The 27327-nt window shown below is 57.5% G+C and overlaps 2 protein-coding genes across 2 annotated transcripts in view; one reads left to right on the top strand and one right to left on the bottom strand.

Annotated features, from left to right (window-relative positions):
* The first annotated feature begins 28 nt into the window (after positions 1-28).
* LOC140074579 (phosphatidylinositol transfer protein beta isoform-like) lies at positions 29-26511 on the top strand. The gene is made up of 12 exons (XM_072119582.1): positions 29-175; positions 4240-4270; positions 4387-4532; positions 4936-5027; positions 5145-5152; positions 8943-9017; positions 20636-20719; positions 20794-20871; positions 20962-21072; positions 25710-25832; positions 25913-25987; positions 26095-26511. The coding sequence occupies exons 1-11, from the start codon at positions 156-158 to the stop codon at positions 25958-25960; spliced, it is 816 nt and encodes a 271-aa protein (XP_071975683.1). The 5' UTR covers positions 29-155; the 3' UTR covers positions 25961-25987; positions 26095-26511.
* The window catches only part of LOC140074578 (large neutral amino acids transporter small subunit 4-like), a 40415-nt gene continuing 39537 nt past the window's right edge, over positions 26450-27327 (bottom strand). The window contains exon 14 of the mRNA XM_072119581.1: positions 26450-27041. Coding sequence (XP_071975682.1) covers positions 26895-27041 — 147 coding nt within the window. The 3' untranslated portion in view covers positions 26450-26894. The remainder of the gene's footprint in view (positions 27042-27327) is intronic.

The raw sequence follows: 27327 nt of genomic DNA on the forward strand, positions 1-27327 counted from the left end.
CGCTAGCACATCGCGCGTCGCCGGATGATGACGTCACTGCGCCGCCGGCTCCCGCAGAAGCATGCGTCCCTCCTCCCTCCTGCCTGGGCGGCCTGGCTTCCGGTTTCCGGCTTGTGTTGTGTAGGGGCTGCTGAAGCGGAGGGAGGGAAGGAAGGATGGTCCTCATCAAGGAATTGTGAGTCCCCGGGGCCCGGCATGGGCACCGGAGCCGGAGGGGGGCAGGGGGTGAAGGGCAGAGGTGCGGGGTGTCAGGGTGGGGGTCCAGCTGTCAGGAGGGGCCCGTGACAGGAGCCGGTAGCAGGGGAGGACCCCCGGGACCCCTGACTGAGGCCTGGGTCATGCTGATACTTGTAGTTCTCTCTGCATATGGGTCATGTCTGAGGCCTGGGTCATGCTGATACTTGTAGTTCTCTCTGCTTGTGGGTCATGTCTGAGGCCTGGGTCATGCTGATACTTGTAGTTCACCCTGCTTGTGGGTCATGTCTGAGGCCTGGGTCATGCTGATACTTGTAGTTCACCCTGCTTGTGGGTCATGTCTGAGGCCTGGGCCATGCTGATACTTGTAGTTCACCCTGCTTGTGGGTCATGTCTGAGGCCTGGGCCATGCTGATACTTGTAGTTCTCTCTGCTTGTGGGTCATGTCTGAGGCCTGGGTCATGCTGATACTTGTAGTTCTCTCTGCATATGGGTCATGTCTGAGGGCTGGGCCATGCTGATACTTGTAGTTCACCCTGCTTGTGGGTCATGTCTGAGGCCTGGGTCATGCTGATACTTGTAGTTCACCCTGCTTGTGGGTCATGTCTGAGGCCTGGGCCATGCTGATACTTGTAGTTCACCCTGCTTGTGGGTCATGTCTGAGGCCTGGGTCATGCTGATACTTGTAGTTCTCTCTGCATATGGGTCATGTCTGAGGGCTGGGCCATGCTGATACTTGTAGTTCTCTCTGCTTGTGGGTCATGTCTGAGGCCTGGGTCATGCTGATACTTGTAGTTCTCTGCTTGTGGGTCATGTCTGAGGCCTGGGTCATGCTGATACTTGTAGTTCACCCTGCTTGTGGGTCATGTCTGAGGCCTGGGTCATGCTGATACTTGTAGTTCACCCTGCTTGTGGGTCATGTCTGAGGCCTGGGCCATGCTGATACTTGTAGTTCTCTCTGCATATGGGTCATGTCTGAGGCCTGGGTCATGCTGATACTTGTAGTTCTCTCTGCATATGGGTCATGTCTGAGGGCTGGGCCATGCTGATACTTGTAGTTCACCCTGCTTGTGGGTCATGTCTGAGGCCTGGGTCATGCTGATACTTGTAGTTCACCCTGCTTGTGGGTCATGTCTGAGGCCTGGGTCATGCTGATACTTGTAGTTCTCTCTGCTTGTGGGTCATGTCTGAGGCCTGGGCCATGCTGATACTTGTAGTTCTCTCTGCTTGTGGGTCATGTCTGAGTGCTGGGCCATGCTGATACTTGTAGTTCTCTCTGCATATGGGTCATGTCTGAGGCCTGGGCCATGCTGATACTTGTAGTTCTCTCTGCATATGGGTCATGTCTGAGGGCTTGGCCATGCTGATACTTGTAGTTCTCTCTGCATATGGGTCATGTCTGAGGCCTGGGTCATGCTGATACTTGTAGTTCTCTCTGCATATGGGTCATGTCTGAGTGCTGGGCCATGCTGATACTTGTAGTTCTCTCTGCATATGGGTCATGTCTGAGGCCTGGGCCATGCTGATACTTGTAGTTCTCTCTGCATATGGGTCATGTCTGAGGGCTTGGCCATGCTGATACTTGTAGTTCTCTCTGCTTGTGGGTCATGTCTGAGGCCTGGGTCATGCTGATACTTGTAGTTCTCTCTGCATATGGGTCATGTCTGAGGGCTGGGCCATGCTGATACTTGTAGTTCTCTCTGCATATGGGTCATGTCTGAGGCCTGGGCCATGCTGATACTTGTAGTTCACCCTGCTTGTGGGTCATGTCTGAGGCCTGGGTCATGCTGATACTTGTAGTTCTCTCTGCATATGGGTCATGTCTGAGGCCTGGGCCATGCTGATACTTGTAGTTCACCCTGCTTGTGGGTCATGTCTGAGGGCTGGGCCATGCTGATACTTGTAGTTCACCCTGCTTGTGGGTCATGTCTGAGGCCTGGGTCATGCTGATACTTGTAGTTCACCCTGCTTGTGGGTCATGTCTGAGGCCTGGGCCATTCTGATACTTGTAGTTCTCTCTGCTTGTGGGTCATGTCTGAGGCCTGGGCCATGCTGATACTTGTAGTTCTCTCTGCTTGTGGGTCATCTCTGAGGCCTGGGCCATTCTGATACTTGTAGTTCTCTCTGCTTGTGGGTCATGTCTGAGGCCTGGGCCATGCTGATACTTGTAGTTCACCCTGCTTGTGGGTCATGTCTGAGGCCTGGGTCATGCTAATACTTGTAGTTCTCTCTGCATATGGGTCATGTCTGAGGCCTGGGTCATGCTGATACTTGTAGTTCTCTCTGCTTGTGGGTCATGTCTGAGGGCTGGGCCATGCTGATACTTGTAGTTCTCTCTGCATATGGGTCATGTCTGAGGGCTGGGCCATGCTGATACTTGTAGTTCTCTCTGCATATGGGTCATGTCTGAGGCCTGGGCCATGCTGATACTTGTAGTTCTCTCTGCATATGGGTCATGTCTGAGGCCTGGGCCATTCTGATACTTGTAGTTCACCCTGCATATGGGTCATGTCTGAGGCCTGGGCCATGCTGATACTTGTAGTTCTCTCTGCATATGGGTCATGTCTGAGGCCTGGGCCATGCTGATACTTGTAGTTCTCTCTGCATATGGGTCATGTCTGAGGCCTGGGCCATGCTGATACTTGTAGTTCACCCTGCTTGTGGGTCATGTCTGAGGGCTGGGCCATGCTGATACTTGTAGTTCTCTCTGCTTGTGGGTCATGTCTGAGGCCTGGGCCATTCTGATACTTGTAGTTCTCTCTGCTTGTGGGTCATGTCTGAGGCCTGGGCCATGCTGATACTTGTAGTTCTCTCTGCTTGTGGGTCATGTCTGAGGCCTGGGCCATGCTGATACTTGTAGTTCTCTGCTTGTGGGTCATGTCTGAGGCCTGGGCCATGCTGATACTTGTAGTTCTCTCTGCTTGTGGGTCATGTCTGAGGCCTGGGCCATGCTGATACTTGTAGTTCTCTCTGCATATGGGTCATGTCTGAGGCCTGGGCCATGCTGATACTTGTAGTTCTCTCTGCATATGGGTCATGTCTGAGGCCTGGGTCATGCTGATACTTGTAGTTCACCCTGCTTGTGGGTCATGTCTGAGTGCTGGGCCATGCTGATACTTGTAGTTCTCTCTGCATATGGGTCATGTCTGAGGGCTGGGCCATGCTGATACTTGTAGTTCTCTCTGCATATGGGTCATGTCTGAGGCCTGGGCCATTCTGATACTTGTAGTTCACCCTGCTTGTGGGTCATGTCTGAGGCCTGGGTCATGCTGATACTTGTAGTTCTCTCTGCATATGGGTCATGTCTGAGGCCTGGGCCATGCTGATACTTGTAGTTCACCCTGCTTGTGGGTCATGTCTGAGGCCTGGGTCATGCTGATACTTGTAGTTCTCTCTGCATATGGGTCATGTCTGAGGCCTGGGCTATTCTGATACTTGTAGTTCACCCTGCTTGTGGGTCATGTCTGAGGCCTGGGTCATGCTGATACTTGTAGTTCTCTCTGCATATGGGTCATGTCTGAGGCCTGGGTCATGCTGATACTTGTAGTTCTCTCTGCATATGGGTCATGTCTGAGGCCTGGGTCATGCTGATACTTGTAGTTCTCTCTGCATATGGGTCATGTCTGAGGCCTGGGCTATTCTGATACTTGTAGTTCACCCTGCTTGTGGGTCATGTCTGAGGCCTGGGTCATGCTGATACTTGTAGTTCTCTCTGCATATGGGTCATGTCTGAGGCCTGGGTCATGCTGATACTTGTAGTTCTCTCTGCATATGGGTCATGTCTGAGGCCTGGGCCATGCTGATACTTGTAGTTCACCCTGCTTGTGGGTCATGTCTGAGGCCTGGGCCATGCTGATACTTGTAGTTCTCTCTGCATATGGGTCATGTCTGAGGCCTGGGCCATGCTGATACTTGTAGTTCTCTCTGCTTGTGGCTCCAGCAGGCAGCAGTGATCATAACATCTGTCCTGTGGCGCCCCCTATGGCCATCAGTCACATAGGGGCCATGTGATTGCTGTTTAACTCTTTGCTGTCTCTCTTGCAGCCGCGTCTACCTGCCCATCTCGGTGGAGGAGGTAAGTGGCTGCTTCTGCTCTGGCGGGCAGGTGGGGTTGACAATTCTGATGTCACCCAACTTTGCAGAGACCGTGGCTCCGCCGCCTTGTAACAAGCCCTGTGTCTTCCTCTCCAGTACCAGGTCGGGCAGCTCTTCTCAGTGGCGGAGGCCAGTAAGGACAACACGGGCGGAGGAGAAGGCATCGAGGTCCTGAAGAACGAGCCCTATGAGCGCGATGGAGAGAAGGGGCAGTACACACACAAGATCTACCACCTGCAGAGGTGAGGGGGGGAGGAGGGAAACGGGCTGGAATGTGATTGGCCTATGTAGGATGACCCCCTCCTGCCCCCTGACTGTCTCCAGCCATCTCACAGGACGCTCTATTATACAGACACCGGCCCTTTAATGATGACATCACTGCGAGATCATATTCATGGGGACACATGTATTGTTTTTGTTTTGGCCGCTTATGTATCTTTCTAAATTTGCTGTTGTGATGCATGTTGTTTTTTTCCTTTGTATCTCTGTCTTGAGGGTTTGTCGATTTGCACCTAAAAAGTCTCTAATTTGCTATAAAAAAAGGTTGCAACTCAAAGAATACATCTGTCTTGTAAACATACATTGGGGGCACAAATCACCCAATAAATAAGTCAATATAAAGATACATGTCCCATTGTCTTACAGTAAGGTCCCGAGCTTCGTGAAGATGTTGGCCCCGGAGGGATCACTGGTTTTTCATGAGAAAGCCTGGAACGCGTATCCGTACTGCCGCACCAGTGAGTGACACCCCCCCCCCCCCCCCCCCCGATACTGCAGGAGCGTGTAATAATGTCATATCATGCAATAACCTTGTGTCTCTCTTCTCTCCTTCCGCTGCTCTCTGGGGGCGTCAGTCGTCACTGTGAGTATATACATCATGTATACCACCTGCTTGGCTCCCTCACCCTGCTGTGCAGTCACTGTGTGCTGTGCTCTGTTCTCTTTCTCCCCCTGTCTAGTGTGTTGCTCTTGTAAGGTCTGTCTCCTCCTGTGCGATCACTGTCTGCAATCTCTTAATTTAGACTCTTAATTTAACACCAACTCCAGCAAATGGCCACCTCTGTCTGCACAGTCCTGTTTTCCTGGCTGCTCTATCACTGCTGAGATAACTGCGGCCTTTCGTGTTCCTTTATTTATTTTATATAGCGCACACAGATTCTGCAGCGCTGCACAGAGCTTGACAAATCAATCCCTGTCCTCAATGGGGCTACCATTTAGGTTTGGGCAAACCTACCTGACCAATTTGTCAAGCTTTGTACAGCGCTACGAAATCTGTAGGCACTATATAAATAAAGAATTATAATTATTAATGTATTTTGGAGTGTGGAAGGAAACCGGAAGACCCGGAGGAAACCCACGCAACTTTCCTTCTCAGCAACTTATACCTCTGTAGCAGAGAAGCTTCAGTACTGAATATGTACAATGGGGAATAGAGCATGTAGTCCGCCATCAATTGTGCAAGTTCATCCCCAAAGATGATGGCCTGTACCTGACATCATAGGTAGAACCTCAACGATGTGAGACAAAATTGTCACTGCTCCCAGGTCTTTTGCTGCTCTGTGTGTGTCCTGCCTTTATATATTCGCTGGTGTGAGGAGCAGGAGAGGACCCAGGAGTGGTAAGTACTTGTCAGCTGTCCTGTACTGCTCCCAGGTCCACTTCTGGCACCGTTCTGGCCGGGCCTGATGTCGGCGCGTACAATCAGCACAGGATACAAGTACACCACCACTTGGAGGAGAGAAGAAGCTGCAGTGTGCGGCGCAGGGAGGAGAGGAGAAGCTGCAGTGTGCGGCGCAGGGAGGAGAGGAGAAGCTGCAGTGTGCGGCGCAGGGAGGAGGAGAGGAGAAGCTGCAGTGTGCGGCGCAGGGAGGAGGAGAGGAGAAGCTGCAGTGTGCGGCGCAGGGAGGAGGAGAGGAGAAGCTGCAGTGTGCGGCGCAGGGAGGAGGAGAGGAGAAGCTGCAGTGTGCGGCGCAGGGAGGAGGAGAGGAGAAGCTGCAGTGTGCGGCGCAGGGAGGAGGAGAGGAGAAGCTGCAGTGTGCGGCGCAGGGAGGAGGAGAGGAGAAGCTGCAGTGTGCGGCGCAGGGAGGAGAGGAGAAGCTGCAGTGTGCGGCGCAGGGAGGAGAGGAGAAGCTGCAGTGTGCGGCGCAGGGAGGAGAGGAGAAGCTGCAGTGTGCGGCGCAGGGAGGAGAGGAGAAGCTGCAGTGTGCGGCGCAGGGAGGAGAGGAGAAGCTGCAGTGTGCGGCGCAGGGAGGAGAGGAGAAGCTGCAGTGTGCGGCGCAGGGAGGAGAGGAGAAGCTGCAGTGTGCGGCGCAGGGAGGAGAGGAGAAGCTGCAGTGTGCGGCGCAGGGAGGAGAGGAGAAGCTGCAGTGTGCGGCGCAGGGAGGAGAGGAGAAGCTGCAGTGTGCGGCGCAGGGAGGAGAGGAGAGGCTGCAGTGTGCGGCGCAGAGAGGAGAGGCTGCAGTGTGCGGCGCAGAGAGGAGAGGCTGCAGTGTGCGGCGCAGAGAGGAGAGGCTGCAGTGTGCGGCGCAGAGAGGAGAGGCTGCAGTGTGCGGCGCAGAGAGGAGAGGCTGCAGTGTGCGGCGCAGGGAGGAGAGGAGAGGAGAGGCTGCAGTGTGCGGCGCAGGGAGGAGAGGAGAGGCTGCAGTGTGCGGCGCAGGGAGGAGAGGAGAGGCTGCAGTGTGCGGCGCAGGGAGGAGAGGAGAGGCTGCAGTGTGCGGCGCAGGGAGGAGAGGAGAGGCTGCAGTGTGCGGCGCAGGGAGGAGAGGAGAGGCTGCAGTGTGCGGCGCAGGGAGGAGAGGAGAGGCTGCAGTGTGCGGCGCAGGGAGGAGAGGAGAGGCTGCAGTGTGCGGCGCAGGGAGGAGAGGAGAGGCTGCAGTGTGCGGCGCAGGGAGGAGAGGAGAGGCTGCAGTGTGCGGCGCAGGGAGGAGAGGAGAAGCTGCAGTGTGCGGCGCAGGGAGGAGAGGAGAGGCTGCAGTGTGCGGCGCAGGGAGGAGAGGAGAGGCTGCAGTGTGCGGCGCAGGGAGGAGAGGAGAGGCTGCAGTGTGCGGCGCGGGCAGCAGAGGAGAGGCTGCAGTGTGCGGCGCAGGGAGGAGGAGAGGAGAAGCTGCAGTGTGCGGCGCAGGGAGGAGGAGAGGAGAAGCTGCAGTGTGCGGCGCAGGGAGGAGGAGAGGAGAAGCTGCAGTGTGCGGCGCAGGGAGGAGGAGAGGAGAAGCTGCAGTGTGCGGCGCAGGGAGGAGAGGAGAGGAGAAGCTGCAGTGTGCGGCGCAGGGAGGAGAGGAGAGGAGAAGCTGCAGTGTGCGGCGCAGGGAGGAGAGGAGAAGCTGCAGTGTGCGGCGCAGGGAGGAGAGGAGAGGAGAAGCTGCAGTGTGCGGCGCAGGGAGGAGAGGCGAAGCTGCCCCTTAAAGTTGAGCCCCAGGAGCGATAAACACTGCTCAAACCTTGGTCTGAATCCTTATTCAGGAATAGAACATTTAAAGGATATTACATCATATTTATGATTACATAATTGTAGGGGCCGTCTATTTTATCACAAATCTGACTCGCCCAAAATGGTCACAGACTCCATAACTCTGACTCCACAGCCCTGTTTAGACTTTTCTCTCAGCTTCTGTCACTTTCTCCTCCTTCCGTGCAATCTCACTCTTGTAAGCTCAGTGTCTTCCTTCTGGACCGTCTCTCGTGTTCCTCCTCCTCCTCCTTCTGGACCGTCTCTCGTGTTCCTCCTCCTCCTTCTGGACCATCTCTCGTGCTGTTCCTCCTCCTCCTCCTCCTTCTGGTCCATCTCTCGTGTCCCTCCTCCTTCTGGTCCATCTCTTGTGTTCCTCCTCTTCCTCCTCCTCCTCCGCACCGTCTCTCGTGTTCCTCCTCCTCCTCTGGACCATCTCTCGTGTCCCTCCTCCTTCTGGTCCATCTCTTGTGTTCCTCCTCTTCCTCCTCCTCCTCCTCTGCACCGTCTCTCGTGTTCCTCCTCCTCCTCCTCTGGACCATCTCTCGTGTTCCTCCTCTCTTTCGGTCACTGGGCAGTATTTTATATTAGGATTGTCGGCCAGAGCAATGCCGGATTTATGAATTGCTACTTTGTATCAATAAAGTGTCAGTGTATCAGTCTGGAGTCTGGAACACTTAAAGGATTATCTAGACTGGATACAATTGTAACAAACACTCAGCTGCACTGTCTTTAGTCAGTGCCAAATAGATCTCAGAAATGGTGAAGAATCTGATACTAGAAGTAGGACTGTGCCTGCAGGACTGTGCTGATATTGTGTGTCAGTATGTGGGGGTAGATGTGATGACCCAGGACTGTGCCTGCAGGACTGTGCTGATATTGTGTGTCAGTATGTGGGGGTAGATGTGATGACCCAGGACTGTGCCTGCAGGACTGTGCTGATATTGTGTGTCAGTATGTGGGGGTAGATGTGATGACCCAGGACTGTGCCTGCAGGACTGTGCTGATATTGTGTGTCAGTATGTGGGGGTAGATGTGATGATTGTCAGGTTACAGTGATAGATGTTTCCGGTCACATCCTGCGCAGCGTCTGCTCACTTCCCCATTAAGTAGCTGCATCCCATGTGCTTCCACGCCTAGACCTGCAGGGGGCGCTCCTCCCATCAGATTATGACGCTGGCGCTCACATCCGTCACTTTTCCTGCAGAATGAATACATGAAAGACGATTTCTTCATCAAAATCGAGACCTGGCATAAACCGGATTTTGGGACCCTGGATAACGTGAGTCCACCCACCCCCCACTGTGTATATGTTCTGGGGTCTCCCCTCCTCCCCCCCAGGTATGTGTTCTGGGCTCTTCCCTTTGTCCCTTTACGATGTGTCCCGGGGTGCCCTTTCTGTATGATGTGTCCTGGGGGGGCGCCCTCTCTGTATGATGTGTCCTGGGGAGGCGCCCTCTCTGTATGATGTGTCCCGGGGTGCCCTCTCTGTATGATGTGTCCCGGGGTGCCCTCTCTGTATGATGTGTCCCGGGGTGCCCTCTCTGTATGATGTGTCCCGGGGTGCCCTCTCTGTATGATGTGTCCCGGGGTGCCCTCTCTGTATGATGTGTCCCGGGGTGCCCTCTCTGTATGATGTGTCCCGGGGTGCCCTCTCTGTATGATGTGTCCCGGGGTGCCCTCTGTATGATGTGTCCCGGGGTGCCCTCTCTGTATGATGTGTCCCGGGGTGCCCTCTCTGTATGATGTGTCCCGGGGCGCCCTCTCTGTATGATGTGTCCCGGGGCGCCCTCTCTGTATGATGTGTCCCGGGGTGCCCTCTCTGTATGATGTGTCCCGGGGTGCCCTCTCTGTATGATGTGTCCCGGGGTGCCCTCTCTGTATGATGTGTCCCGGGGTGCCCTCTCTGTATGATGTGGCCTGGGGCGCCCGCTCTGTATGATGTGTCCCGGGGCGCCCTCTCTGTATGATGTGTCCCGGGGTGCCCTCTCTGTATGATGTGTCCCGGGGTGCCCTCTCTGTATGATGTGTCCCGGGGTGCCCTCTCTGTATGATGTGTCCCGGGGTGCCCTCTCTGTATGATGTGTCCCGGGGTGCCCTCTCTGTATGATGTGTCCCGGGGTGCCCTCTCTGTATGATGTGTCCCGGGGTGCCCTCTCTGTATGATGTGTCCCGGGGTGCCCTCTCTGTATGATGTGTCCCGGGGTGCCCTCTCTGTATGATGTGTCCCGGGGTGCCCTCTCTGTATGATGTGTCCCGGGGTGCCCTCTCTGTATGATGTGTCCCGGGGTGCCCTCTCTGTATGATGTGTCCCGGGGCGCCCTCTCTGTAGGATGTGTCCTGGGGGGGCGCCCTCTCTGTAGGATGTGTCCTGGGGGGGCGCCCTCTCTGTATGATGTGTCCCGGGGCGCCCTCTCTGTAGGATGTGTCCTGGGGGGGCGCCCTCTCTGTAGGATGTGTCCCGGGGGGCCCTCTCTGTAGGATGTGTCCTGGGGGGGCGCCCTCTCTGTATGATGTGTCCCGGGGCGCCCTCTCTGTATGATGTGTCCTGGGGGGGTGCCCGCTCTGTATGATGTGTCCCGGGGTGCCCTCTCTGTAGGATGTGTCCTGGGGGGGAGCCCTCTCTGTATGATGTGTCCTGGGGGGGGCCCCTCTCTGTATGATGTGTCCCGGGGTGCCCTCTCTGTATGATGTGTCCCGGGGTGCCCTCTCTGTATGATGTGTCCCGGGGTGCCCTCTCTGTATGATGTGTCCCGGGGCGCCCTCTCTGTAGGATGTGTCCTGGGGGGGCGCCCTCTCTGTATGATGTGTCCCGGGGCGCCCTCTCTGTAGGATGTGTCCTGGGGGGGCGCCCTCTCTGTAGGATGTGTCCCGGGGGGCCCTCTCTGTATGATGTGTCCTGGGGGGGTGCCCGCTCTGTATGATGTGTCCCGGGGTGCCCTCTCTGTAGGATGTGTCCTGGGGGGGTGCCCTCTCTGTAGGATGTGTCCTGGGGGGGAGCCCTCTCTGTATGATGTGTCCTGGGGGGGCCCCTCTCTGTATGATGTGTCCTGGGGGGGGGGGGGGGGCGCCCTCTCTGTATGATGTGTCCCGGGGCGCCCTCTCTGTATGATGTGTCCCGGGGCGCCCTCTCTGTATGATGTGTCCTGGGGGGGTGCCCGCTCTGTATGATGTGTCCCGGGGTGCCCTCTCTGTAGGATGTGTCCTGGGGGGGTGCCCTCTCTGTATGATGTGTCCCGGGGTGCCCTCTCTGTATGATGTGTCCTGGGGGGGCCCCTCTCTGTATGATGTGTCCTGGGGGGGGGGGGGCGCCCTCTCTGTATGATGTGTCCCGGGGCGCCCTCTCTGTATGATGTGTCCCGGGGCGTCCTCTCTGTATGATGTGTCCCGGGGCGCCCTCTCTGTATGATGTGTCCCGGGGCGCCCTCTCTGTATGATGTGTCCCGGGGCGCCCTCTCTGTATGATGTGTCCCGGGGCGCCCTCTCTGTATGATGTGTCCCGGGGCGCCCTCTCTGTATGATGTGTCCCGGGGTGCCCTCTCTGTATGATGTGTCCCGGGGTGCCCTCTCTGTATGATGTGTCCCGGGGTGCCCTCTCTGTATGATGTGTCCCGGGGTGCCCTCTCTGTATGATGTGTCCCGGGGTGCCCTCTCTGTATGATGTGTCCCGGGGCGCCCTCTCTGTATGATGTGTCCCGGGGCGCCCTCTCTGTATGATGTGTCCCGGGGTGCCCTCTCTGTATGATGTGTCCCGGGGTGCCCTCTCTGTATGATGTGTCCCGGGGCGCCCTCTCTGTATGATGTGTCCCGGGGCGCTCTCTCTGTATGATGTGTCCCGGGGCGCCCTCTCTGTATGATGTGTCCCGGGGCGCCCTCTCTGTATGATGTGTCCTGGGGGGGCGCCCTCTCTGTATGATGTGTCCCGGGGTGCCCTCTCTGTATGATGTGTCCCGGGGTGCCCTCTCTGTATGATGTGTCCTGGGGGGGCGCCCTCTCTGTATGATGTGTCCCGGGGTGCCCTCTCTGTAGGATGTGTCCTGGGGGGGAGCCCTCTCTGTATGATGTGTCCCGGGGCGCCCTCTCTGTATGATGTGTCCCGGGGCGCCCTCTCTGTATGATGTGTCCCGGGGCGCCCTCTCTGTATGATGTGTCCCGGGGCGCCCTCTCTGTATGATGTGTCCCGGGGCGCCCTCTCTGTATGATGTGTCCCGGGGCGCCCTCTCTGTATGATGTGTCCCGGGGCGCCCTCTCTGTATGATGTGTCCCGGGGCGCCCTCTCTGTATGATGTGTCCCGGGGCGCCCTCTCTGTATGATGTGTCCCGGGGCGCCCTCTCTGTATGATGTGTCCCGGGGCGCCCTCTCTGTATGATGTGTCCCGGGGCGCCCTCTCTGTATGATGTGTCCCGGGGCGCCCTCTCTGTATGATGTGTCCCGGGGCGCCCTCTCTGTATGATGTGTCCCGGGGCGCCCTCTCTGTATGATGTGTCCCGGGGCGCCCTCTCTGTATGATGTGTCCCGGGGCGCCCTCTCTGTATGATGTGTCCCGGGGCGCCCGCTCTGTATGATGTGTCCCGGGGCGCCCGCTCTGTATGATGTGTCCCGGGGCGCCCGCTCTGTATGATGTGTCCCGGGGCGCCCGCTCTGTATGATGTGTCCCGGGGCGCCCGCTCTGTATGATGTGTCCCGGGGCGCCCGCTCTGTATGATGTGTCCCGGGGCGCCCGCTCTGTATGATGTGTCCCGGGGCGCCCGCTCTGTATGATGTGTCCCGGGGCGCCCGCTCTGTATGATGTGTCCCGGGGAGCCCGCTCTGTATGATGTGTCCCGGGGCGCCCGCTCTGTATGATGTGTCCCGGGGCGCCCGCTCTGTATGATGTGTCCCGGGGCGCCCGCTCTGTATGATGTGTCCCGGGGCGCCCGCTCTGTATGATGTGTCCCGGGGCGCCCGCTCTGTATGATGTGTCCCGGGGCGCCCGCTCTGTATGATGTGTCCCGGGGCGCCCTCTCTGTATGATGTGTCCCGGGGCGCCCGCTCTGTATGATGTGTCCCGGGGCGCCCGCTCTGTATGATGTGTCCCGGGGCGCCCTCTCTGTATGATGTGTCCCGGGGCGCCCTCTCTGTATGATGTGTCCCGGGGCGCCCGCTCTGTATGATGTGTCCCGGGGCGCCCTCTCTGTATGATGTGTCCCGGGGCGCCCTCTCTGTATGATGTGTCCCGGGGCGCCCTCTCTGTATGATGTGTCCCGGGGCGCCCTCTCTGTATGATGTGTCCCGGGGCGCCCTCTCTGTATGATGTGTCCTGGGGGGGGGCCCCTCTCTGTAGGATGTGTCCTGGGGGGGTGCCCTCTCTGTATGATGTGTCCTGGGGGGGCGCCCTCTCTGTATGATGTGTCCCGGGGCGCCCTCTCTGTATGATGTGTCCCGGGGTGCCCTCTCTGTATGATGTGTCCCGGGGTGCCCTCTCTGTATGATGTGTCCCGGGGGGGTGCCCTCTCTGTATGATGTGTCCTGGGGGGGGGGGGCGCCCTCTCTGTATGATGTGTCCTGGGGGGGGGGGGCGCCCTCTCTGTATGATGTGTCCCGGGGCGCCCTCTCTGTATGATGTGTCCCGGGGCGCCCTCTCTGTATGATGTGTCCCGGGGCGCCCTCTCTGTATGATGTGTCCCGGGGCGCCCTCTCTGTATGATGTGTCCCGGGGCGCCCTCTCTGTATGATGTGTCCCGGGGCGCCCTCTCTGTATGATGTGTCCCGGGGCGCCCTCTCTGTATGATGTGTCCCGGGGCGCCCTCTCTGTATGATGTGTCCCGGGGCGCCCTCTCTGTATGATGTGTCCCGGGGCGCCCTCTCTGTATGATGTGTCCCGGGGCGCCCTCTCTGTATGATGTGTCCCGGGGCGCCCTCTCTGTATGATGTGTCCCGGGGCGCCCTCTCTGTATGATGTGTCCCGGGGCGCCCTCTCTGTATGATGTGTCCCGGGGCGCCCTCTCTGTATGATGTGTCCCGGGCTGCCCTCTCTGTATGATGTGTCCCGGGGCGCCCTCTCTGTATGATGTGTCCCGGGGCGCCCGCTCTGTATGATGTGTCCCGGGGCGCCCTCTCTGTATGATGTGTCCCGGGGCGCCCTCTCTGTATGATGTGTCCCGGGGCGCCCTCTCTGTATGATGTGTCCTGGGGGGGGGCCCCTCTCTGTATGATGTGTCCTGGGGGGGGGCCCCTCTCTGTATGATGTGTCCTGGGGGGGGGGGCCCTCTCTGTATGATGTGTCCCGGGGGGCCCTCTCTGTAGGATGTGTCCCGGGGCGCCCTCTCTGTAGGATGTGTCCCGGGGTGCCCTCTCTGTATGATGTGTCCCGGGGTGCCCTCTCTGTATGATGTGTCCTGGGGGGGGGGCCCTCTCTGTATGATGTGTCCCGGGGCGCCCTCTCTGTATGATGTGTCCTGGGGGGGGGCCCTCTCTGTAGGATGTGTCCCGGGGCGCCCTCTCTGTAGGATGTGTCCTGGGGGGGGGCCCTCTCTGTAGGATGTGTCCCGGGGTGCCCTCTCTGTAGGATGTGTCCTGGGGGGCGCCCTCTCTGTAGGATGTGTCCTGGGGGGGCGCCCTCTCTGTATGATGTGTCCTGGGGGGGGGCCCCTCTCTGTATGATGTGTCCCGGGGCGCCCTCTCTGTATGATGTGTCCCGGGGCGTCCTCTCTGTATGATGTGTCCCGGGGCGCCCTCTCTGTATGATGTGTCCCGGGGCGTCCTCTCTGTATGATGTGTCCCGGGGCGCCCTCTCTGTATGATGTGTCCCGGGGCGCCCTCTCTGTATGATGTGTCCCGGGGCGCCCTCTCTGTATGATGTGTCCCGGGGCGCCCTCTCTGTATGATGTGTCCCGGGGCGCCCTCTCTGTATGATGTGTCCCGGGGCGCCCTCTCTGTATGATGTGTCCCGGGGTGCCCTCTCTGTATGATGTGTCCCGGGGTGCCCTCTCTGTATGATGTGTCCCGGGGTGCCCTCTCTGTATGATGTGTCCTGGGGGGGGGGCCCTCTCTGTATGATGTGTCCCGGGGCGCCCTCTCTGTATGATGTGTCCTGGGGGGGCGCCCTCTCTGTATGATGTGTCCCGGGGCGCCCGCTCTGTATGATGTGTCCCGGGGCGCCCTCTCTGTAGGATGTGTCCTGGGGGGGGGCCCTCTCTGTAGGATGTGTCCCGGGGTGCCCTCTCTGTAGGATGTGTCCCGGGGTGCCCTCTCTGTAGGATGTGTCCCGGGGCGCCCGCTCTGTATGATGTGTCCCGGGGCGCCCGCTCTGTATGATGTGTCCCGGGGCGCCCGCTCTGTATGATGTGTCCCGGGGCGCCCTCTCTGTATGATGTGTCCCGGGGCGCCCTCTCTGTATGATGTGTCCCGGGGTGCCCTCTCTGTATGATGTGTCCCGGGGTGCCCTCTCTGTATGATGTGTCCCGGGGTGCCCTCTCTGTATGATGTGTCCTGGGGGGGGGGCCCTCTCTGTATGATGTGTCCCGGGGCGCCCTCTCTGTATGATGTGTCCTGGGGGGGCGCCCTCTCTGTATGATGTGTCCCGGGGCGCCCGCTCTGTATGATGTGTCCCGGGGCGCCCTCTCTGTAGGATGTGTCCTGGGGGGGGGCCCTCTCTGTAGGATGTGTCCCGGGGTGCCCTCTCTGTAGGATGTGTCCCGGGGCGCCCGCTCTGTATGATGTGTCCCGGGGCGCCCGCTCTGTATGATGTGTCCCGGGGCGCCCGCTCTGTATGATGTGTCCCGGGGCGCCCGCTCTGTATGATGTGTCCCGGGGCGCCCGCTCTGTATGATGTGTCCCGGGGCGCCCGCTCTGTATGATGTGTCCCGGGGCGCCCGCTCTGTATGATGTGTCCCGGGGCGCCCGCTCTGTATGATGTGTCCCGGGGCGCCCGCTCTGTATGATGTGTCCCGGGGCGCCCGCTCTGTATGATGTGTCCCGGGGCGCCTGCTCTGTATGATGTGTCCCGGGGCGCCCGCTCTGTATGATGTGTCCCGGGGCGCCCGCTCTGTATGATGTGTCCCGGGGCGCCCGCTCTGTATGATGTGTCCCGGGGTGCCCTCTCTGTATGATGTGTCCCGGGGTGCCCTCTCTGTATGATGTGTCCCGGGGTGCCCTTTCTGTAGGATGTGTCCTGGGGGGGTGCCCGCTCTGTAGGATGTGTCCTGGGGGGGGCGCCCTCTCTGTATGATGTGTCCCGGGGTGCCCTCTCTGTAGGGTGTGCCCTGGGGGGCCCTCTCTGTATGATGTGTCCCGGGGGGGTGCCCTCTCTGTATGATGTGTCCCGGGGCGCCCTCTCTGTATGATGTGTCCCGGGGCGCCCTCTCTGTATGATGTGTCCCGGGGTGCCCTCTCTGTATGATGTGTCCCGGGGTGCCCTCTCTGTAGGGTGTGCCCTGGGGGGCCCTCTCTGTATGATGTGTCCCGGGGGGGTGCCCTCTCTTTATGATGTGTCCCGGGGCGCCCTCTCTGTATGATGTGTCCCGGGGCGCCCTCTCTGTATGATGTGTCCCGGGGCGCCCTCTCTGTATGATGTGTCCCGGGGCGCCCTCTCTGTATGATGTGTCCCGGGGCGCCCTCTCTGTATGATGTGTCCCGGGGCGCCCTCTCTGTATGATGTGTCCCGGGGCGCCCTCTCTGTATGATGTGTCCCGGGGCGCCCTCTCTGTATGATGTGTCCCGGGGCGCCCTCTCTGTATGATGTGTCCCGGGGCGCCCTCTCTGTATGATGTGTCCCGGGGCGCCCTCTCTGTATGATGTGTCCCGGGGCGCCCTCTCTGTATGATGTGTCCCGGGGCGCCCTCTCTGTATGATGTGTCCCGGGGTGCCCTCTCTGTAGGATGTGTCCTGGGGGGGCGCCCTCTCTGTATGATGTGTCCCGGGGGGGCCCTCTCTGTATGATGTGTCCCGGGGCGCCCTCTCTGTATGATGTGTCCCGGGGCGCCCTCTCTGTATGATGTGTCCCGGGGCGCCCTCTCTGTATGATGTGTCCCGGGGCGCCCTCTCTGTATGATGTGTCCCGGGGCGCCCTCTCTGTATGATGTGTCCCGGGGCGCCCTCTCTGTATGATGTGTCCCGGGGCGCCCTCTCTGTATGATGTGTCCCGGGGCGCCCTCTCTGTATGATGTGTCCCGGGGCGCCCTCTCTGTATGATGTGTCCCGGGGCGCCCTCTCTGTATGATGTGTCCCGGGGCGCCCTCTCTGTATGATGTGTCCCGGGGCGCCCTCTCTGTATGATGTGTCCCGGGGTGCCCTCTCTGTATGATGTGTCCCGGGGTGCCCTCTCTGTATGATGTGTCCCGGGGGGGCCCTCTCTGTATGATGTGTCCCGGGGCGCCCTCTCTGTATGATGTGTCCCGGGGCGCCCTCTCTGTAGGATGATGTGCCCTGGGAAGGGGGGGGGGGGGTGCTTTCTCTGTATGATGTGTCCTGGGGGGGCGCCCTCTCTGTATGATGTGTCCCGGGGGGCCCTCTCTGTATGATGTGTCCCGGGGGGCCCTCTCTGTATGATGTGTCCCGGGGGGGCCCTCTCTGTATGATGTGTCCCGGGGCGCCCTCTCTGTATGATGTGTCCCGGGGCGCCCTCTCTGTATGATGTGTCCCGGGGCGCCCTCTCTGTATGATGTGTCCCGGGGTGCCCTCTCTGTAGGATGTGTCCTGGGGGGGTGCCCTCTCTGTAGGATGTGTCCTGGGGCGCCCTCTCTGTATGATGTGTCCCGGGGTGCCCTCTCTGTATGATGTGTCCCGGGGTGCCCTCTCTGTATGATGTGTCCCGGGGTGCCCTCTCTGTATGATGTGTCCCGGGGTGCCCTCTCTGTATGATGTGTCCCGGGGTGCCCTCTCTGTATGATGTGTCCCGGGGTGCCCTCTCTGTATGATGTGTCCCGGGGTGCCCTCTCTGTATGATGTGTCCCGGGGGGCCCTCTCTGTATGATGTGTCCCGGGGTGCCCTCTCTGTATGATGTGTCCCGGGGGGGCCCTCTCTGTATGATGTGTCCCGGGGCGCCCTCTCTGTATGATGTGTCCCGGGGCGCCCTCTCTGTATGATGTGTCCCGGGGCGCCCTCTCTGTATGATGTGTCCCGGGGCGCCCTCTCTGTATGATGTGTCCCGGGGCGCCCTCTCTGTCGGATGTGTCCCGGGGCGCCCTCTCTGTATGATGTGTCCCGGGGTGCCCTCTCTGTAGGATGTGTCCTGGGGGGGCGCCCTCTCTGTATGATGTGTCCCGGGGTGCCCTCTCTGTATGATGTGTCCCGGGGCGCCCTCTCTGTATGATGTGTCCCGTGGTGCCCTCTCTGTATGATGTGACCCGTGGTGCCCTCTCTGTATGATGTGTCCCGGGGCGCCCTCTCTGTATGATGTGTCCCGGGGCGCCCTCTCTGTATGATGTGTCCCGGGGCGCCCTCTCTGTAGGATGATGTGCCCTGGGAAGGGGGGGGGGGCGCTCTCTCTGTATGATGTGTCCTGGGGGGGCGCCCTCTCTGTATGATGTGTCCCGGGGGGCCCTCTCTGTATGATGTGTCCCGGGGGGGCCCTCTCTGTATGATGTGTCCCGGGGCGCCCTCTCTGTATGATGTGTCCCGGGGCGCCCTCTCTGTATGATGTGTCCCGGGGCGCCCTCTCTGTATGATGTGTCCCGGGGCGCCCTCTCTGTATGATGTGTCCCGGGGTGCCCTCTCTGTATGATGTGTCCCGGGGTGCCCTCTCTGTATGATGTGTCCCGGGGGGGCCCTCTCTGTATGATGTGTCCCGGGGCGCCCTCTCTGTATGATGTGTCCCGGGGCGCCCTCTCTGTATGATGTGTCCCGGGGCGCCCTCTCTGTATGATGTGTCCCGGGGCGCCCTCTCTGTATGATGTGTCCCGGGGCGCCCTCTCTGTATGATGTGTCCCGGGGCGCCCTCTCTGTATGATGTGTCCCGGGGCGCCCTCTCTGTATGATGTGTCCCGGGGCGCCCTCTCTGTATGATGTGTCCCGGGGCGCCCTCTCTGTATGATGTGTCCCGGGGCGCCCTCTCTGTATGATGTGTCCCGGGGCGCCCTCTCTGTATGATGTGTCCCGGGGCGCCCTCTCTGTATGATGTGTCCCGGGGTGCCCTCTCTGTAGGATGTGTCCCGTGGGGCCCTCTCTGTATGATGTGTCCCGTGGTGCCCTCTCTGTATGATGTGTCCCGTGGTGCCCTCTCTGTATGATGTGTCCCGGGGCGCCCTCTCTGTATGATGTGTCCCAGGGCGCCCTCTCTGTAGGATGATGTGCCCTGGGAAGGGGGGGGGGGTGCTCTCTCTGTATGATGTGTCCTGGGGGGGCGCCCTCTCTGTATGATGTGTCCCGGGGGGCCCTCTCTGTATGATGTGTCCCGGGGCGCCCTCTCTGTATGATGTGTCCCGGGGTGCCCTCTCTGTATGATGTGTCCCGGGGTGCCCTCTCTGTATGATGTGTCCTGGGGGGGCGCCCTCTCTGTATGATGTGTCCCGGGGGGGCGCCCTCTCTGTATGATGTGTCCCGGGGGGGCGCCCTCTCTGTATGATGTGTCCCGGGGGGGCGCCCTCTCTGTATGATGTGTCCCGGGGTGCCCTCTCTGTATGATGTGTCCCGGGGTGCCCTCTCTGTATGATGTGTCCCGGGGTGCCCTCTCTGTATGATGTGTCCCGGGGCGCCCTCTCTGTACGATGTGTCCCGGGGCGCCCTCTCTGTATGATGTGTCCCGGGGTGCCCTCTCTGTATGATGTGTCCCGGGGGGCCCTCTCTGTATGATGTGTCCCGGGGCGCCCTCTCTGTATGATGTGTCCCGGGGTGCTCTCTCTGTAGGATGTGTCCCGGGGTGCCCTCTCTGTATGATGTGTCCCGGGGTGCCCTCTCTGTATGATGTGTCCCGGGGTGCCCTCTCTGTATGATGTGTCCCGGGGCGCCCTCTCTGTATGATGTGTCCCGGGGCGCCCTCTCTGTATGATGTGTCCCGGGGCGCCCTCTCTGTATGATGTGTCCCGGGGCGCCCTCTCTGTATGATATGTCCCGGGGCGCCCTCTCTGTATGATGTGGCCTGGGGCGCCCGCTCTGTATGATGTGGCCTGGGGCGCCCTCTCTGTATGATGTGTCCCGGGGTGCCCTCTCTGTATGATGTGGCCTGGGGCGCCCGCTCTGTATGATGTGTCCCGGGGCGCCCTCTCTGTATGATGTGTCCCGGGGTGCCCTCTCTGTAGGATGTGTCCTGGGGCGCCCTCTCTGTATGATGTGTCCCGGGGCGCCCTCTCTGTATGATGTGTCCCGGGGCGCCCTCTCTGTATGATGTGTCCCGGGGCGCCCTCTCTGTATGATGTGTCCCGGGGGCCCTCTCTGTAGGGTGTGCCCTGGGGTGCCCTCTCTGTAGGGTGTGCCCTGGGGTGCCCTCTCTGTATGATGTGTCCTGGGGGGGCGCCCTCTCTGTATGATGTGTCCCGGGGCGCCCTCTCTGTATGATGTGTCCCGGGGCGCCCTCTCTGTATGATGTGTCCCGGGGCGCCCTCTCTGTATGATGTGTCCCGGGGCGCCCTCTCTGTATGATGTGTCCCGGGGTGCCCTCTCTGTATGATGATGTGCCCTGGGAAGGGGGGGGGAGGGTGCTCTCTCTGTATGATGTGTCCCGGGGCGCCCTCTCTGTATGATGTGTCCCGGGGCGCCCTCTCTGTATGATGTGTCCCGGGGCGCCCTCTCTGTATGATGTGTCCCGGGGGGGGGGGAGGGTGCTCTCTCTGTATGATGATGTGCCCTGGGAAGGGGGGGGGGTGCTCTCTCTGTAGGATGTGCGCTCGGGAGGGAGGGGGTGTGTGCCCTGTAGGATGTGCCCTCTTCTGCACGGTGTGTTTTGGGGTTCCCCTCGTCACCCTGTTTCGCCCGTTTCCTGCAGGTCCATGGTCTGGATGCAGAGACCTGGAAGGAGGTGGAGGTGATCCCTATCGACATTGCAGACCGCTCCGAGATCTCTGAGGATGTGAGTACAGCCCCAGCACCAGCCCCGCCTGACATGGGACTGCCGCTTACCTGGGACTGCTTGTCTCTCCACAGGACTACAAACCAGAAGAAGATCCAGCAACCTACAGGTCGGAGAAGACGGGGAGAGGACCCTTAAATAAGGACTGGATGGTGAGACCCTGTGTCACTGAATAGCAGGCGAGGACTGCAGTGAGGACTGACACCCAGGACGCTGATTAACCCCTTCATGCTTGATTGCAGAAAGAAATCCTGAACAACCCCTCGTGCCCTCACATGTGTGCCTACAAGCTGGTCACCGTCAAGTTCCGGTGGTGGGGTCTCCAGGGCAGAATGGAGAAGTTTATCCAAAAGGTAAGAGAATAGACAACACAATACATAACACTGACTGCAGAGAGCACAGAGCACAGCAGTGTGAGGTGTGATTACACATCTCTCCAGGGACAATACATTACACTGACTGCACAGAGCACAGCAGTGAGAGGTCTGATTACACATCTCTCCAGGGACAATACATAACACTGGCTGCAGAGAGCACAGAGCACAGCAGTGTGAGGTGTGATTACACATCTCTCCAGGGACAATACATTACACTGACTGCACAGAGCACAGCAGTGAGAGGTCTGATTACACATCTCTCCAGGGACAATACATAACACTGGCTGCAGAGAGCACAGAGCACAGCAGTGTGAGGTGTGATTACACATCTCTCCAGGGACAATACATTACACTGACTGCACAGAGCACAGCAGTGAGAGGTCTGATTACACATCTCTCCAGGGACAATACATAACACTGGCTGCAGAGAGCACAGAGCACAGCAGTGTGAGGTCTGATTACACATCTCTCCAGGGACAATACATAACACTGGCTGCAGAGAGCACAGAGCACAGCAGTGTGAGGGATGATTACACATCTCTCCAGGGACAATACATAACACTGACTGCAGAGAGCACAGAGCTCAGCAGTGTGAGGTGTGATTACACATCTCTCCAGGGACAATACATTACACTGACTGCACAGAGCACAGCAGTGAGAGGTCTGATTACACATCTCTCCAGGGACAATACATAACACTGGCTGCAGAGAGCACAGAGCACAGCAGTATGAGGTCTGATTACACCTCTCTCCAGGGACAATACATAACACTGGCTGCAGAGAGCACAGAGCACAGCAGTGTGAGGGATGATTACACATCTCTCCAGGGACAATACATAACACTGGCTGCAGAGAGCACAGAGCACAGCAGTGTGAGGTCTGATTACACATCTCTCCAGGGACAATACAGAACACTGGCTGCAGAGAGCACAGAGCACAGCAGTGTGAGGTCTGATTACACATCTCTCCAGGGACAATACATAACACTGGCTGCAGAGAGCACAGAGCACAGCAGTGTGAGGTCTGATTACACATCTCTCCAGGGACAATACATAACACTGACTGCAGAGAGCACAGAGCACAGCAGTGAGAGGTCTGATTACACATCTCTCCAGGGACAATACATAACACTGGCTGCAGAGAGCACAGAGCACAGCAGTGTGAGGTCTGATTACACATCTCTCCAGGGACAATACATAACACTGGCTGCAGAGAGCACAGAGCGCAGCAGTGTGAGGTATGATTACACATCTCTCTAGGGACAATACATAATACTGGCTGCAGAGAGCACAGAGCGCAGCAGTGTGAGGTCTCATTAGACATCTCTCCAGGGACAATACATAACACTGGCTGCAGAGAGCACAGAGCACAGCAGTGTGAGGTCTGATTACACATCTCTCCAGGGACAATACATAACACTGGCTGCAGAGAGCACAGAGCACAGCAGTGTGAGGTCTGATTACACATCTCTCCAGGGACAATACATAACACTGGCTGCAGAGAGCACAGAGCACAGCAGTGTGAGGTCTGATTACACATCTCTCCATGGACAGTACATAACAATGGCTGCAGGGAGCACAGAGCACAGCAGTGTGAGGTCTGATTACACATCTCTCCAGGGATAATACATAACACTGGCTGCAGAGAGCACAGAGCACAGCAGTGTGAGGTATGATTACACATCTCTCCAGGGACAGTACATAACACTGGCTGCAGAGAGCACAGAGCACAGCAGTGTGAGGTCTGATTACACATCTCTCCAGGGACAGTACATAACACTGGCTGCAGAGAGCACAGAGCACAGCAGTGTGAGGTCTGATTACACATCTCTCCAGGGACAATACATAACACTGGCTGCAGAGAGCACAGAGCACAGCAGTGTGAGGTCTGATTACACATCTCTCCAGGGACAATACATAACACTGGCTGCAGAGAGCACAGAGCACAGCAGTGTGAGGTCTGATTACACATTTCTCCAGGGACAATATATAACACTGGCTGCAGAGAGCACAGAGCACAGCAGTGTGAGGTCTGATGACACATCTCTCCAGGGACAGTACATAACACTGGCTGCAGGGAGCACAGAGCACAGCAGTGTGAGGTCTGATTACACATCTCTCCAGGGACAGTACATAACACTGGCTGCAGGAAGCACAGAGCACAGCAGTGTGAGGTCTGATTACACATCTCTCCAGGGACAGTACATAACACTGGCTGCAAAGAGCACAGAGCACAGTAGTGTGAGGTCTGATTACACATCTCTCCAGGGACAGTACATAACACTGGCTGCAGAGAGCACAGAGCACAGCAGTGTGAGGTCTGATTACACATCTCTGCAGGGACAATACATAACACTGGCTGCAGAGAGCGCAGCAGTGTGAGGTCTGATTACCCATCTCTCCAGGGACACTACATAACACTGGCTGCAGAGAGCACAGAGCACAGCAGTGTGAGGTCTGATTACACATGTCTCCAGGGACAATACATAACACTGGCTGCACAGAGCACAGCAGTGTGAGGTCTGATTACACATCTCTCCAGGGACAATACATAACACTGGCTGCACAGAGCACAGAGCACTGCAGTGTGAGGTCTGATTACACATCTCTCCAGGGACACTACATAACACTGGCTGCAGAGAGCACAGAGCACAGCAGTGTGAGGTCTGATTACACATGTCTCCAGGGACAATACATAACACTGGCTGCACAGAGCACAGCAGTGTGAGGTCTGATTACACATCTCTCCAGGGACAATACATAACACTGGCTGCACAGAGCACAGAGCACTGCAGTGTGAGGTCTGATTACACATCTCTCCAGGGACACTACATAACACTGGCTCCAGAGAGCACAGAGCACAGCAGTGTGAGGTCTGATTACACATCTCTCCAGGGACACTACATAACACTGGCTCCAGAGAGCACAGAGCACAGCAGTGTGAGGTATGATTACACATCTCTCTAGGGGCAATACATAACACTGGCTGCAGAGAGCTCAGAACACAGCAGTGTGAGGACTGATTACACCTCTCTCCAGGGACAATACATAACACTGGCTGCAGAGAGCACAGAGCACAGCAGTGTGAGGTCTGAGTACACATCTCTCCAGGGATAATACATAACACTGGCTGCAGAGAGCACAGAGCACAGCAGTGTGAGGTCTGATTACACATCTCTCCAGGGACAATACATAGCACTGGCTGCAGAGAGCACAGAGCACAGCAGTGTGAGGTCTGATTACACATCTCTGCAGGGACAGTACATAACATTGGCTGCAGAGAGCACAGAGCACAGCAGTGTGAGGTCTGATTACACAGCTCTCCAGTACAATACATAACACTGGCTGCAGAGGGCACAGAGCACAGCAGTGTGAGGTATGATTACACATCTCTCCAGGGACAATACATAACACTGGCTGCAGGGAGCACAGAGCACAGCAGTGTGAGGTCTGATTACACATCTCTCCAGGGACAATACATAACACTGGCTGCAGAGAGCACAGAGCACAGCAGTGTGAGGTCTGATTACACATCTCTCCAGGGACAATACATAACACTGGCTGCAGAGAGCACAGAGCACAGCAGTGTGAGGTCTGATTACACATGTCTCCAGGGACAATACATAACACTGGCTGCACAGAGCACAGCAGTGTGAGGTCTGATTACACATCTCTCCAGGGACACTACATAACACTGGCTGCAGAGAGCACAGAGCACAGCAGTGTGAGGTCTGATTACACATCTCTCCAGGGACAGTACATAACACTGGCTGCAGAGAGCACAGAGCACAGCAGTGTGAGGTCTGATTATACATCTCTCCAGGGACAATACATAACACTGGCTGCACAGAGCACAGCAGTGTGAGGTCTGATTACACATCTCTCCAGGGACAATACATAACACTGGCTGCAGAGAGCACAGAGCACAGCAGTGTGAGGTCTGATTACACATCTCTCCAGGGACAGTACATAACACTGGCTGCAGAGAGCACAGAGCACAGCAGTGTGAGGTCTGATTATACATCTCTCCAGGGACAATACATAACAATGGCTGCAGAGAGCACAGAGCACAGCAGTGTGAGGTCTGATTACACATCTCTCCAGGGACAGTACATAACACTGGCTGCAGAGAGCACAGAGCACAGCAGTGTGAGGTATGATTACACATCTCTCTAGGGGCAATACATAACACTGGCTGCAGAGAGCACAGAGCACAGCAGTGTGAGGACTGATTACACCTCTCTCCAGGGACAATACATAACACTGGCTGCAGAGAGCACAGAGCACAGCAGTGTGAGGACTGATTACACCTCTCTCCAGGGACAATACATAACACTGCCTGCAGAGAGCACAGAGCACAGCAGTGTGAGGACTGATTACACCTCTCTCCAGGGACAATACATAACACTGCCTGCAGAGAGCACAGCAGTGTGAGGGCACGCCCTAGTACAACCTTGATATATAAATCCATATGTCACTGTTCTGCTATTAACCGCATAAATGTAGGTCCGATTAAACAGCTCTCAAGGGCCATTGATTAAAGCTGCTGACAGATTCCCTTTCAAATGCAGCTTTGGTGGTGACTGGAGTATAAGACTGATGTTATTCTTGCAGCAAGAGAAGCGCCTCTTCACAAACTTTCACCGCCAGCTCTTCTGCTCGCTGGACAGGTGGGTGCACCTGAACATGGACGACATCCGCCGGATGGAAGACGAGACACAGAGAGAGCTAGACGAGGTGAGACGCGAGGCGCGCGGCCAATGGCGGGAGTGGGCGGGGCCTCCGTGGTTCTGACGCATCTTATTATCTCCCTCCAGATGAGGCAGAAAGGAACAGTCAGAGGAATGTCTGCCAAAGATGAATAGCGCCCGGGGGTCCACGGATTTGAACAGGTAGGAAAGGGTTAACTCTGGATGTGCCGTATCGGCAGTAACCAGCGCTGGATGCTGACTGTCGCCTCCTGCAGGCAGAATGAGTTATTGCCTCTCCTCCTCCGCAGATCCCTCTCGTACTGAGTCTGGACCATCTTCCTCTCTTTGGCTGATCTGTGTGGGGGCGTGTCTTTGGGGAGTGAAGAAAGGAGAGGAAGAGCTGCTGACCCCTCCCCCGCGGAGTCCTGCCCAATTTTGTGATGTCTTTTTGGCCTCTATCATAATTTTTTTTTCTTTTTTTTTTTTCTCCTGCCTGCCCCCCCCCCCCCCACCATGGCACTGCCAGGCTGTGTTAACCTCTTCACTGCCCTCCAGCGGAATAGTAATATTGCCATTAACCCTTACCTCTCCGGGAACGGACATTGAGAGGTAGCGGATGCCTCGCGCCTCTCCATCTTTTTGAACAGAGAACGGTTCTTAGATCACACAGATTTATTGTCACGAGGTTACAACAACATCTACAATCTACTATTGTCCAGCAGTGGGGGGGTTAACAGGCTCCCGTCCAGCAGCACAGGGGTCACTGGGATGCACTACTTTACCTAATGGGGAGGGAGTGTATGGTGCCACGTCTTCTCTCCTCATGGAATGTTCCATTCTGGGGGGTATGGGGGTTATTGGTTCAGTCCAGTAGCCCAGTTTCCTGCAGGGGGCAGCACTTCCGGTGCCACTTACCTCTCATATCCAGAAGGGACCACGAGGGATGTTCACTTGGGCCGTGGCCGGGACTGTAATCATGTGGGGGGGCTTTAGTAACTTTTTTTTTTTTTTTTTTTTTTAAAGGTATCATGTGACCGCATTTATGAAAATAAAATGAAAAAAAAAATCTTGAATTTTCTCCACGGTCGTCTTTGTTGGAGCATCGGGCTCAGGCTTTTGTCTGAGACGGTTGGGGCATCGGACGGATGTGAATGGGGCGAGAAAGCGGGTGATGGTTCCGACGCTTGTGCTTGATTATCAGATTGATTGGTAGAGCGACTGCCGCCAGAGAGAGAGCCAGGAACGTAGCGTGTATCTACAGGAGGAGAGGAGGCTGGTTATATACAGCATTAACCGGCTCCAGAGCTGAAATCAGTACAGGATAAGTAATGTCATGTATGTACACAGCGACTGCACCAGCAGCAGAATAGTGAGTGCAGCTCTGGAGATAATACAGGATGTAACTCAGGATCAGTACAGGATAAGTCATGTCATGTATGTACACAGTGACTGCACCAGCAGCAGAATAGTGAGTGCAGCTCTGGGGTATAATACAGGATGTAACTCAGGATCAGTACAGGATAAGTAATGTCATGTATGTA

The sequence above is a fragment of the Engystomops pustulosus genome, chromosome 8, assembly GCF_040894005.1.
Source record: "Engystomops pustulosus chromosome 8, aEngPut4.maternal, whole genome shotgun sequence".
In the NCBI taxonomy this organism is placed as follows: domain Eukaryota; kingdom Metazoa; phylum Chordata; class Amphibia; order Anura; family Leptodactylidae; genus Engystomops; species Engystomops pustulosus.